General features: G+C 63.4%; 1 protein-coding gene across 19 annotated transcripts in view; it reads left to right on the top strand.

The window, feature by feature from the left end:
* KCNQ2 (potassium voltage-gated channel subfamily Q member 2) overlaps positions 1 to 13,287 on the top strand; it is a 49,280-nt gene that overhangs the window by 21,728 nt on the left and 14,265 nt on the right. For 11 of the 19 annotated variants that reach the window (XM_036901717.2, XM_057503157.1, XM_057503156.1 and 8 more), the window contains exons 8-10: positions 1,367 to 1,461; positions 2,590 to 2,619; positions 5,453 to 5,521. In XM_036901717.2, coding sequence (XP_036757612.1) covers positions 1,367 to 1,461; positions 2,590 to 2,619; positions 5,453 to 5,521 — 194 coding nt within the window. Of the gene's footprint in view, positions 1 to 1,366; positions 1,462 to 1,626; positions 1,719 to 2,589; positions 2,620 to 5,452; positions 5,522 to 8,678; positions 8,709 to 12,364; positions 12,419 to 13,287 lie in introns of those variants that run through there. The other 8 variants (XM_036901716.2, XM_036901730.2, XM_036901724.2 and 5 more) reach the window with 6 other exon arrangements.

Raw genomic sequence — 13,287 nt, 5'->3', positions numbered from 1 at the left:
CCTGACAGCAGAGCCCAAAAAAATATATGAAGCGAAAATGGACAGCATTAGGTGACGAGACAGACGTTTCTACAGTAGTAGCTAGAGACGTCAGCACCCCGTTTTCAATAAAGGATAGAAAAACCAGACAAAAGATCGTAAGGAAACAGGCTCAGCACTGTGAGCCCAGTGGACCCGCGGACCCTGCAGACCAGTTAACGGCAGCAGGCATGTCTTTCCTGTGTGGACGTGGTACATTCACCAGGACAGACCGTATGTTGGGGCACAAGCGAGCCTCGGTACTGGAGAGCCTCGTACATCCCACGGGGAAAGGACAGTCTCGTCAAAAGATGGTGCTGGGAGTACCGGACATCCAGGTTTCAAAGAACGAGGTTTGGCCTCCCTCCGTCTTGCACTGAGTACAGAATTAAACTGGATCAGAAACCTAAATATAAGAGCTAGAATTATAAAACTCTTCAGGAAAACAGGCCTAAATCTCCGTGACTTTGGTCTCTTAGGTATGACACTAAAAGCACAAGCAGCAGAAGGAAAAATAGATAAATAGGACTCCGTCCAAACTGGAGATCGTGTGCACCCGAGGGCCCTGCGGAGTGAGCGCCGGCCCCCAGATCGAGAAAATGCCGGCAGCCTCGTGTCTGATGAGGGCCCAGCGTCCCGAGCGTAGAAAGGCCTCCTGCATTTCAGCTGCAGAGCCCCGAGAGTCCGAGCAGACTGGGCAGAGGAGACCCGGTGGCCGACGGGCATGCCCCGGGTGCTCGGCCCTGTTCCCAGTCAGGCAAACAGGCCAGAACGCGTGACCCGACTCCCACCCACCAGCGTGGCTAAAACGTACAAAAATGGGAGCGGTTGTAGAGAAACCGGAGGTGTGCAGGGCGGAGACTGGTGCAGGTGGGGGCTGCCAGGGCCTGAGGGCAGGGCCTTCCCGGAACGCCGCGGAGGTGACCCACGTAGCCGTGTGTGCACTTCACAGGTGGCCAGTTTCACATGTGTTTCTCCGTGGTTACCAGACAAGCCAGAACCTAGGCCCAGGCCCACCCCTCAAGGGGCACAGTGCCACAGGGAGGGGCGAGGCATGTGTCCCAGGCCCTGCTGTGCCTGCTTCTGCAGCGGCCCAGTGGGTGTCAGGCAGGACTGGGGAGGGCTGGCAGGCGCCATGGCAGGCATTGGTGAGAAGGCAGCGGGGTACAGGACCTAGAGGCTCTCTGCAGACTCCCCTGGGCTCGCCCCATGTGTCCTCCTCCAGACCCAGATGGCAGCGGGTGACAGGCTGCAGGGGCTGGGACAGGCGGGCATGCGCTGGGGGCATCCTGCACCCCACGTGCCTGGCCGCCCGTGCTGGCGCCTGACCCTTACCGTCTGCCCACAGTCCGCCTGGAGATTCTATGCCACCAACCTGTCGCGCACAGACCTGCACTCGACGTGGCAGTACTACGAGCGCACGGTCACCGCGCCCATGTACAGGTACTGCCTGCCCGGGCCGCGCTTCTGTCCCCAGTTCGCAAGCCCCACGCTTTTTGTTGTTCATTATTTTAATTTTTTTCTTTTCTGTTTAAAACATATGTACTTTTCTAAAAGGAGTTTGCGTGTGATTTATTTCGCATATTAATTTTGTTCTTTGTTTTGTAGCTTGCGGCTTTTATTTCTCACCTTCATCCCCCCTTGCTTAGTTGTGTTGTGAGCCTTATGAAGACAGGCCCCTCCCCAGGGAGCTCGTGGAGGTAAATGCCCACTGGGTCCCTGCAGGCGGCCCCCTGAGACCTTTAGAACCAAAAGGACAGCCTTGACCCTCCATCCTCCAGCAGGGACCAGGTCTGTGCCTGGGGAGGACGACCAGACCACAGCAGGGCTTAGGACCAGGGCACCCATGTCATCTTGGGGTTCCAGAGCCGCCAAGAGGACAGAGCACACAGACACCCCCAGGCATCCTTGCGGGCAAGAGAGGGGCCCAGGAAGCCTTTTCTGGGGGGCAGTCGGTGGAGGCAGTGCCAACAGGCCTTTTGGGCTGTGCAGTCAGCCAGTAGCTCTCTAGGCACCGATTTTCAGACAGGTGGCAGTGAGGGTGAGGGGTGGAGCCCGCAGGATCTGTCTGTGCTGGGTTCTTGCTTAAATGAGGTCTGTGGGGACAGGCTGGGGACCCTCTGGGTGGGCGCCGCCCTGCCTAGGGACCTGCCTCACCGCCCCAGGGGGCTCCCACCCACGCAGCTGTCACCCGAGTGCTGGGGGGCCTGGAGCTAGTGGGCCTCTAGGCTAAGGCTGGTCCCCGGGGACGCTGAGGTCAGCAGTGCCATGCAGGCCAGAGGCCGTCGCTCCCTGCCACCTTCCTCTGTAGGGACCTGTCACCTGGGGAGAGGGCTGCCTGCCTTCCACATCCATCCCACCCAGCATTTCCTGGAACACGCAGCTCTGGGGTGGGCACTTCTGCCCCGGCCCTGTGCTCCCACCCCTGTGAGGCAGGATGGAGCCTCCCGCTAATTTTCTGTTCCGTTGTCTCCCCTATTTTCCTAACTGTTTTCCATTTTCCTTTTCTTATCCCGTTCTTTTTAAATTTTCATTCTTTTCCTTCTGTGTGTGTGTGAAAACACTTGAAAGCTCGCAAACTCAAACCTACGGGGCATCCAGGTAGGAAATGCATGGGACAGAAGTGTGTGGTGTGCTTAGTTCTGTCTGGGATGCTGGGCCGCCCCGGCCGCCCAGCGCCCCTGCTCCCACGTCCCCGCCTGCCGTCCCGTGCGGCAGTGTGACACCGGCCGCTCACCTTCCTCGCCTCCCCGACCCTCTAGCCGCCCCGTGCCCACCTGGCTGCTTCTTGTGCAGGATCCGTCCGTCCCGGGTCGTGCTCCGTTCCTTGTCCTGCTTCCTGCCTGGTCTCCGCAGCCCCACGCCTCCGCCCCCGGCCACGGGCCCCCTGCACAGCGCAGGGCTGGTGGGGACTGGGCCTCCCACCCACCCAGGCAGCTCTCCTCTGGCCCTGCTTGGGGTCTCCCTCCAGACTCCTCACCCCTGAGTCTTCTCGCTTTGGGGGGACACAGCTCCCAGGGGAGAGAGGCCCTGTGGTGACCCTCACTTCCCAGACACAGCTGCACAGGACTCTCCCTGTTAGCCACCGCCTGAGGGGAACGTGGGCCATGTGCCCAGAGTGAGGATGGGGGCTGAGCTGCTGCAGGGACCCCCACCCCCTGTAAGTCTTTCCTTCCCTGCAGAGCAAGGCGCCATCCTCTCCCCCCGAGGCAGAGCCAGGGTCTCGGGCAGGAGCCCCGAGCCATACCTCCCGGAGCCCCTTGTCCTTCCCAGCACCTTTCACATAGGGGAGCCATGTTAGAAGGTTCTCCCCCCTCCCAGATGGGGAGGGGAGCCACTGGACAGTCCGGCCAGGCTCCGTGGGAGGGACCTGAGCCCCAGGTCGTCTCCAGGCCTGCCTTCCCTGCCGGCCCCCAGAAGCCTCTCTCAGAGGAGGTGGTGAGGGCAGCGGCTTCCTCCTCATCTGCTTGCCCTGGACTCCTGGGCTCCGGGCTCCCCGGGTGGTTGGGGAGGCCTTGCTTCAGGCCCTGGCACGGTCCTCCTAGACCTGCGGGCCCTTGGCCCATTGTCTCTGGCTGGCTCACATGCCTACCGCCATGTAGGCACCCCCCCCTCAGCTGTCTCTGGGCACAGCTGAGCCTCAGTCCAGCTGCCGTCACCCGGGGGTGCCCCCAACACATCCCCCAGTCCCATCCCGCAGTGCCCCCTTGGTCCCCGTGCCTGCCCTCCGTGGCTGGGGCTGTGAGCGTGGCCTTCCCCTGTGGTGTGTGCACAGCCCTGCCCATGGCCCTGCCCCCAGTGTTCTGTCCCCTGCAGCTGTGTGCCCACGGCATGACCTCCTGTCCAGTGTTCCTCCCCTTGGATCTGTGTGTCTGTGGGCTTGGTGGGCACAGCTGTGCTGCTGGGATGGCTGAGGCGTAGGAGGCCCCCTCTGCCCGTTGTCTGGTCCTGGGGCTCCACGGCTCCTGTGGTGTGAGCCGACCCGACCGCCTGGACCTCCCACCTGGTCTCAGCCCTCAGAATGGGGGCAGCCCTGGAGAGGAGAGGCAGGGGACAGAGTGGGGAGGGCAGCCTGGGAGAGAGCAAGCCCACAGGAGGGCCCCTTCCCGCCAGGGTTTCTGGGGCTGGGCCGGGGAACAGAGAGGGCCAGGCGCTGCCCCTGCTGGCCAAGACACTGCAGTGACATGCGGCAGAAGCAGGAGGGCAGGGCGGGTGGGGTGTTGGAGGTGCGCCAACGAGGTGGGCCCCAGCCTGGCCTGAAGGCAGAGGGCGAGAAGGGTGCTGGAGGGGTGGCCCAGCCCAGGGGCCACCAGGAGGGCGAGGTCCTGCTGGTAGGTGGTGCCCTGAGATGCTAAGGAGAGGCCCGGTGTGGCTGCTCAGCCAGGGCAAGAGGGGCCGGGCGGGATGGGGTCCTCAGGACAAGAAGGATGCCGGCTGAGGACAGGCCTGGGGCCGGGGCCAGTCAAGTGTGGTTTCAAGGGAGTGACTGGGACCCCATCAGGCTGAGGACTGAGTGGGGTGTCACACCCTGGGGCCCTGGGAGGTCCAGGGCAAGGGACATTTCCTCCTTCAGATGAGATAGGAGCATATGGGGGGAGAGCCAGACCTGAGGGCATGGGGCCAGGGACAGACCTTCCCCTGGACGGAAGTGGACGCAAGTGCCCAGAGAGGGCCTGGTCCTGATCCCAGGGGGGAGGTGGCACCTCCCAGCTTGTAGACCCCCTACCCTGGGGTCAAGGCAGGGACTTGATTCTCCTCTGGCTTCCCTGGGAATTCTTTCTAGAGCTGCCTGGCAGCTGGTGGCTACTCGGGCCAGGCTGGCAGGAGGGGTGCGACTTGGTCTGGGAAGGGGGATTGGGGTGGAGCCGGGCCCATTTGTCGAGTGTCCCCAGGCTTCCTCTCCAGCCTCTCAGGTGCCCCCCCCTGCAAACCCAGTGACTCTCTGCCCAGCAAAGCCTTTTTCTGTGGCCTGGGCCCCTGCCCAGCTTTGGCAGAGAACGGCTCTGCAGAGGGGCCTCAGACCCTGAATATGTTGGGGTGCTGTGTGCACCTGTGCAGCCCCTGGGAATGTTCAGGGCCTGGAAGGGGATGGGCAGACGCCCTTGGCCTCTGCTGGTCTGGACCTGCGGTGAGGCTGGGGTCTTCATGGACAGCCTGGGCACTGTTGCCCCCACTCTGCTGTGCATGCTGGTCCCAGCCCTCTTCCAGGGCCAGGCGCCCAGGAGCGGCACAGCCCAGAGAGCGGATGGTGCCCCCGGGCCTGGAGTGGAGCCAGGGGCCTTCAGGGTGCCCCAAACCCTCCCTCTTCTGCCCGTGATGGGCCGCCCCCCAGTCCCGAGCATTGCCGCCGCAGCTGTGTTGGGTGCACCCGGTGAGAGCAGGGGCAAGGGGCTGGGCCCGGGCCGGGGAGCTCACAGCCTCTCTCTCGCCACAGGCTGATCCCCCCGCTGAACCAGCTGGAGCTGCTTCGGAACCTCAAGAGCAAATCCGGACTGACCTTCAGGTCAGCGGGGTGGGGGCGCTCTCGTCAGGGCTCGGGGACCCCGGGGGGCTTCCTCTGGGGCTCGGGGCTCAGCGTCTGGTCCCGAAGGGGCCCTGCTGCCCACCAGAGCCCGGGAGGTGCAGGCAGCGGCAGGCTACTTGGGGCGTGGGTGGCCACGGGACCTGGACGTGCTGCTGGTCCTCCCTTTTGCCGACCTGGTCAAATCTGTCCCAGAGGGCGGCCAGCCCGGGGTGGCACCAGGGGCTCTGGTGGCTGGAGGGGCCGAGCCTGTATCTTCCCGGGACACCGGGTGGCTGTGCACACTGGGGCTGCGGCTAGTTCTCGCATAACCATAGAGTCTGTGGCTCTGAGTACGCTGTCAGGTGTGGCAGAGAGGGTCCTCCTGACTGGAGGAGCAGAGGCATCCATCCCCGTCCGGGGCCAAACTGAGCCCGCCCTCTCTGCAGGGCGCTTCTTAGGCCAGGCTGCTGCAGGGTGTGCAGGGTGGCCCCCATCCCCCAGAGATATGTCCCTGACCCGGAACCGTGAATGCAGCCTTTTGGAAAAGGTGTTTGCACATGTGTGCATTCTGGATTAGCATGGGCCCTAGGTCCAGGGACCGGTGTCCTTACAAGAGACCACAAAGATGGCCAGCAAAAGGAGGCAGGGACTCCAGGGACGGCCATCGGGCTGGGAGTGCCTGGGGCCATCAGGAGCTGGGAGAGATGAGGACAACCCTCTAGGAGCCTGGGGGAGCTCGGGCTGAATCCTCGACCCTGGACTTGGCCTCTGGGTCTTCCCAAGAACAGATGTCTGCATGAGCCACTCAGCGTGGTGCTTTGTGTGGCCGACATGTGGATACTGGTGCTGGGAAGTGGGGCACTGCCCTGGTGGCCCCAAACACATGCAGCGCTGTGGGACTGGCTGATGGGGAAGGAGAGGAGGGTCTTGGAACAGTTTTGAAGCACAGGGTAGAGTGGCCTGGACATGCCTGGAGCAGGCGGGGCTGGTGGGAGGGCTGCGTCCTGAGTGAGCAGCCGCTGCCAGAGCAGCAAGGTCGGGGTGCTCCTGGGGGCCCCGCAGGGGTGCCAGGGAGGGGCTCTCTGTCAAGGAGGCGCACCTGAGTCTCGCGGGGGGCTGGGTGGAGAGCGGACCCTGGATGCATCCCAGCAGCGTGTGGAGGGGGTGGCCTGCTTTCTCCCCACCACTTGTGGAAAATTCTGAGGAAGAAAGTGGGTTGAAGACAGGACAGATGACCAAGTGCTGGAGAATCTGGGGTTCTCAGCCAAACTCGAGGCGAGCAAGTGGGCAGCCTCTGGGAGGGGCTCCATGGCACTGGTGTTCCAGTCAGCCTCGCAGTAGCCATGCAGGACAGACGTGTGAGGACCCTGCTGTGCCATGTCCAGGAGGCCCACGGTGTGTTCCAGAATTGTGTGCCAGCCCGGAGCGGACGGGACTGAGTGAAGGAAGCTGGTTGATCCTGGCTCTGCTGCTCGGCCCCAGACGAGCTCGCCCACCAGTCCAGGGGCAGTGGCTCGGGCCGGGGCGGGCGGCGGTCCTGGGGATGGTGCGCAGGCCTGTAGCCCCGTGGACTTGGCCCCTTCGGATCTCAGACTTGGTGACTGGTGCCCCTTTCTCCTTCCGGTCTCTGCTTTTGGACCGTCTGTCCTGGGCCTGCCCTGCTGTTGTGCTCCTGCAACATTGGGGTTCCCAGGTGCACACCTGGAGAGGAGCCCCTGGGTGGGTCATATGCAGCTCACAACTATTTAGGTGGTTGAGGTGAGATTTGGGACTTTCTGTGCTGATGAGACCTTGGGGGACATTGGGATGGGGTGATGGTATTCTGGGTGAATATGGGGGGCTGGGGTGCAAACTTGTGTTTGAATGGTGGCCCGCAAAGATACATCCGTGCCCTGGAATAGTGATGAGACCTTCTCTGGAGAAAGGGGGTTAGCACATCATCTGGGGCTGTTAGGGCCCTAGACCCAGTGGCCATGTCCTGAGGAGACAGTGATGCAGAAGAGAGGCCTTTGTCAATGAGGGCAGGGCCGGCAGGGACTCGGCCACCAGCTGAGGGATGCCCGGGCCACCAGGATCTGGAGGGGCAGGAAGGACCCACCCTTAGAGCCTGGGAGGGGTGCAGCCCTGCCTGTAGCCTGATTGCTGACTTCTGGCCCCCAGAGAACGAAGTTCTGTTGTTTTCAGCCCCCAGGTGTGGTACTTTGTTGGGGCCACCTCAGGACACCAGCATAGGGGTGACCTCTAAGACCCTGGGCTGGCGGAGTGGCCCCCAGGAAGCATCAGGCTGCGCTCCTGACGTCTGAGGTCCGGGCGAGGCTGCAGGGCACCCACACAGGCCTCACCCATGGGGTCTGCACAGGGTGGATGCTACCTCTGCGGGTGTGCTGGTGGGCTTGGCCGGCCGTCAGGGACCCCAGCCCCAAGCAGGGTGTCTGGCCATGCCCTCCCGTCTGTGCTGTCAGCTTGCCGATGTCACAGGTACGGTGCCTTTACGCAGAGGTGGGCCCCGGAGGGTCCACTCTGCAGCACATCAGACCCCCGTGGACCCAGGCCGTCCCGTCTGAGCCGTGGCTTGTCTGCCGTGGTCCCACAGAGCAGCCAGGGGAAGTCCGAGCCACCAGCTTTCTATTCAGCTTACGGGCAATGTCGCCAGTAGAAGCAGACAGCCCAAAGTGTGTGGTGGGCAGCACCATCTTGCATATGGAACGGGCCTGGGAAGGTGGGCCTCTGCCAAGCTGAACATGTGCCCTGTGACTCTCGTGAGTCAGCCCTTCGCTGGAAAATCCTGCGGAGAAGAGTAGCTCCACTGCGGCCAAGTGGGAAGAAGAGCGGAAGCAGCTCCTGTCCCCGGGAACTCGACCGAGGGCTGCCTGCTTCCTCTTTCAAGCAAGCTTTGCTCGTGTTGGTGATTCTGATTAAAATGAGTGTCCAGAACACGAGGGTCTAGGGTCAGGGTCAAAGTGTCAGAGCCATTCCGCCCTGCCAGGATCCCCTCTGCTCCAGAGCCGCCTCCCTCCAGGGGCTCTGGAGGGTGGGGGGGCTGCTTCTGTGCCCCTCCCTTAAGCCCCGTGGTGGAGCGTTGGGTGGGCACAGCAGTGACCTGCGGTGGGTGTGCCTGGCGGGCGGCTGCTAACAGTCCTGTTGCTTCTGTTTGAAGGAAGGAGCCACAGCCAGAGCCGTCTCCAAGGTCAGTGCCCACGTCCACGTCCACCTGATGCTGTGGGCCTGCCGCGTGTGCACCAGCACGCCTCCGGTCCTGCCCCCTCCGTGTCTGTGCCCTGCGTGTTAGCAGGGGAGCCGAGGGTTGCCTCTGGGCCCCGTGCATGCTCCCTTGTGGAACTGTGTCTGGACCCCTGCCTGCTGGTGTCTTGGGCCCTGAAATCACTTTTCCTGTGCTCACCAGACAAACCACGCCCTGGAGCTTGGGCGGCCTCCGCAGCGCTGTGGGTCCGAGCCACTGAGGGGCTGCCCCCCGAGCCTTGCCCATGGGTGCAGCCCCAGGACCCCTCAGGTGGGGTTTCTGTGGGAGCCCCCCTTCCCCTTCCTGCAGCAGGCACAGGCTACATCTGCTGGGAGCCAGGCTGCATGGTGCCAATGCCCGTCAGGGCCTCCTCCCCCACCTCTGCAGGAGAGGGCTTGCACCACCCAACAGGGGTTGGTTTGTTGACAGCCTTTAGAAGGCTGGGAGAGATCCCCCCTTTGGGACAGGGCCCCCTGCACTGGGGTCGGGCTGCCCTTTGGCCTCCTGCCCCTGGGTGGGCCCTCCCCTCCCCTCCCCTCCCCTCCCCTCCCCTCCCTGCCCCTGCAGTTCTCTTTGGTAGCCGATCAGCTTGCCAGGCAGACGGGCTGCTCAGCGGGGGAGTCAAAGCTGGGATGAACCCCGCCCTCTCCACCCCCAAGCTCCCCAAAGGGGAATCCTGGCCAGCACCTTGCCAACACAGCCAAGAGAACAGTGATGAGACCCCAGAAATGGTTGAGGACGAAGCTTGGTCGGGACTGGTGGGGCCGGCAGGCGGCCCGTGCTAGTGACCTGGGACGCAGCGGAGGTGGCCCGCGAGGCCTCGGGCAGAGTGGGAAACATGTGCCGGGGGTGTCCCCAGTGACAGCCCGGTCCGTCCTCCTGCACAGCCAGCCCTGGGCCCCGGGGTGGCCCCGCGGGCCTCAAGCCTCCCCTGCTGTGGCCCAGACCTCGTCTCAGCCTCTCTCTCTCTCTCTCTCCTCTCCTGCCCCCATCTGGAAAATCTTGCCTGCCCCCCCAAGTGCCTTTAATCATGTCACTGCCCTTCTCGGCCCCTTTCACGGTGCTCTGTCTTTGGGGATGAGGTGGCTGACCCTGAAAGCAGGACTCAAGGTGAGGACACGGGAGCCTTCCTCCGGGCTCTCCGGAATGTTCCGTGGCTCCCCTCTCCCTGCTTCCCGCACACCACTCCCCCGGCTCCTCCCTGTGTGTCCATGTGTCCTGCCTGCCTGAGACCCAGCGGCTGCCCCGAGGGCCAGCCTGACCCAGCCCTCCTTCTGGCGGCCCTGGGCTGAGGCCGCCTCTCCCGGGAGGCACAGCTGTCAGCCAGGTAACGGAGGCAGGCGGCGTTTCTGCCGGTGCCCAGGGCTCTTTAGCGCCTGGCAGTGCGACAGTGTTCTGCGACTCGGGCCCACAGGGGGTGGGCTTGTGTCTGGGCTGCCCGGAGAGGGGAGCCTGTTCCGTAAGTGCAGGCGGAGGCGGGTGGGCGCCGGACTCGGCCATCATGAGCCCCCTCCCGGTCCTGGCGCACGACGGCCACGTGCGCGGCTGTGTTGGGGGCTCCCGGCGGGACCCCGTGGCTGCGCTGGCGTCAGACCGAGGCGCGTGCGCCGGTCCGCAAGTGGGGCAGCCGCCGGGTCTGGGGCCGTGCTGCCCCGGGTGTGTCTCTGGCCTGCCCTTTGTCCCGTTTCTCACTCAGCCTCCCGCCTCCATGCCTGGAGGAAGACCCCACCCCGCCGCTTTGTTCCCCTGTCCGTGTGGTCCCTCCTTGCCGCAGGTGGCAGCGTGCCGTGTTGGGGTGCCTGTCTGTGGGTGCCTCTCCCACCCTCAGGAGCCCTGGGCCCCCACGCGTGCCTGCCTACCTCTCAGGCCTTGCTGCCTGCCAGCAGGTCTCAGGCCAAAGGAAGACCCCTTTGGCTGACAAGGGCCCAGCACCAGCCTGGCGCCCAGAGGGCACGGGCCTGAGTCGGGGGCCCTTCCACAGCCCCTGTCGGCTCTCAGACTGCTCACGCAGGCGGGACCCCCTGGCCCCGTGTGACTGTCTAAGTTTTCAGTGAAGTTAAGTGCGATCAGCCATTCCTCAGTCTCAGTGCTCTGGAGCCAGGTGTGGGGCGGCCACCACATCAGAGGGTGTCACTGGGCCGCAGGCCCTGGGATGTGCTTCTGGGCAGCATCCGGGCTGGGAAGCTTTGAGGGCAGCAAAGCTGGTCGGGAGATTGGTCAAAGTTGGGAGGCTTCTAAGGTGCCAGGGCAGAGATCATGCCCCATGGCCTCATTCCTGGGGCCAGAGCTTGCAGGCGGGGCCCTGTGTGCAGGCCTGGGGGCCCCTGGGAGAAGCAGCCCAGGGGTCCCAGTCTCTGGTGGGATGTGGCTGAGGTGCCCTGGGAGAGAACGCTAGTTCCAGCGGCTTCTGTGAGCAGCCAGCTGCTGGGTGTGGGTGTGGCGTCTGGGTCCTGGGGGACCAGGTCACAGGGAGGTTTGTCCCCACATGAGAGTGCCCGCTGGGACAGCTGGACCCCAGCTCCTCCCGCCTGGGGTCCTGGGAGGGCCCACGGAGCAGGGCCTCCCAAGGGCAAGGCCTGGGAGGGTTCAGTGGCTCAGCCCGCGGGTGGCACGGAACTCTTCGAGGGACTCCGCCTGCTCCTTCTGGAATTCGCTGAGGGTATCCTTTTCCGGTGACTGGGGAGGTCCTGTCGGACGCCTGCGGACACTGCTTTGAGATGAGCGTGCGGACGTTGAGGCTTCCCTCCTAGAGCTCGCCTCTGTGAGTTGAGGCCATCGGACGTGTCTGGGTTCCTCTGGTGCACAGTTTGAGAACTGCTGTCTCAGCAGCAACAGCTGTGCTGGTGCCAGGAGGGGAGAGGCCCCAGGACAATGAGGGCCTTTTGTAGTTCTTGTTTGCTGTTGTTTTTGCTTTCAAATGTGCACATTCTAGTGCAGAGATGAGTCTCGGGCCTTTGGGCAGGTTCTGGGGGAGTGCCAACTGCTGGGTGCTCCCCTGCTCGGCCGGGCCTTCGGCTGGGCCTTCAGCTGAGGCAGGGACCGCAGATGGCTGGCCTCGTCGTCCCTTCAGATGCAGGTGCCCCAGGGGAAGGGGCCCTTCTCTGTAGCTTCCCTCCAGCTGGAGGCGGCCACGGCCCAGCAGCTGGCTGGCTCGGCAAAGCCTCAGCGATCGGTTTGTGAAGCCAAACCACGTTTTTCCTAAAACGTGTGCTTTCCAGAACCCTGTCCATCTAGAACGAGCCTTTTGCAAAGTCTTAGGCCGTGTATTATTTTTTGGTTGGCATGACTATAGCAAAAAATAATACGTCTTTTAAGAGACCTGGCCCCCAAACTCTTGACTCTGGAATGAAAAGGTATTTTTGGAGGAAAAAAACATGCTTTATTTTTCTCCAAAAATAGGGGACTCTTTTCTTTTCCAGGCTGGTGGAAGACTGTGTGCAGCCTCCTCAGCATCCATGCTCAGATGCGAACTGTTAGCTGCCGGACCTGGGGGGGTGGTGCCTCGGTTCGCCCGTGCTGTCTGTCCCCCACCCGGCCCAGGCGCCCCGGGCCATGCCCTGTTGCTGGCGCCCCGGGACTAACTGTGCTCTCCTCGTTTCCAGTAAAGGCAGACCGTGCAGAGAGTCCCTGTGTGGATGCTGCCCTGGACACTCTAGGTACCGCGGACGCGCCGCACGGACGGACCATGCTGCACGGCTCTTTTCTGCCTCCCCGCCCACCCCAAACACTCTGCTCAGTAGAGGTTCTAGACAAGCAAGGGAGAGGCTGGCGCCCACCCCGGCCCCCAGGCCTCAATTCTGATTGGCAGCTCGGTCTCTCCAGCCCCCCAGGTGGGGTGCTGGCCTCCCTCTGATTCCAAATGACTTCCTGGTGATGGCCCTTCTTTCTTCCTGAACGATGCCCTGCTCCAAGCAGGAGGGGCCAGCCAGGGGGCTCAGAAACCCAGAAAGGGCGCCGGTGCCTTCTGGGGTCCTGATTGCAGGTGGTGAGCCTTTTTTCTCCAGGGCTGCCAATCTAGCACCTCTACTCTGCACCTGAGGACAGTTACCCCTCAACTGGCCACCTCACCGTGGGAGGCGTCTTCATCCTGTGTGTGCTGGGCTTCCCGAGGCCCTGACGCACCAGGCACCCCAGAAAGCCAGAGGCCCTTGGCTCCCCCTTCCCACGTACAGGCCTGGTTTAGGGCAGACTGGAAACGGGACGCTGGAAAAACCGCCCTGGTCCTTTGCACCATGGGCTCCGTGACAGCATCTTTCCTCTCTCCTCTGTCCACTGTCTGCTATTGAGTGTGGAAGTGTCTGTCCTGCTTGCTCTGGGCCCCCCGCCCGTCTGCGTCCTGCCTGCTCCCTCCGGACAGGTGCGCTGGCACGGCCCTGCAGCGTAGTCTGCAGTTGCACTTGCCGGTCATCCTGTGCATGCGGTCAGTGCCGAGTGTCGGGCATGGGGAGGGGGCCGTGCAGCAGCGTCAGGGTCCCCCGGGGGGCGGCATGCTTGCACAACTGCACCCATGCATGCTCTGAATCCT

The sequence above is a fragment of the Manis pentadactyla genome, chromosome 5, assembly GCF_030020395.1.
Source record: "Manis pentadactyla isolate mManPen7 chromosome 5, mManPen7.hap1, whole genome shotgun sequence".
Classification (NCBI taxonomy): domain Eukaryota; kingdom Metazoa; phylum Chordata; class Mammalia; order Pholidota; family Manidae; genus Manis; species Manis pentadactyla.
The sequence above is the reverse complement of the archived record's forward strand: the minus strand, read 5'-3'. Positions and strand labels throughout refer to the sequence as shown.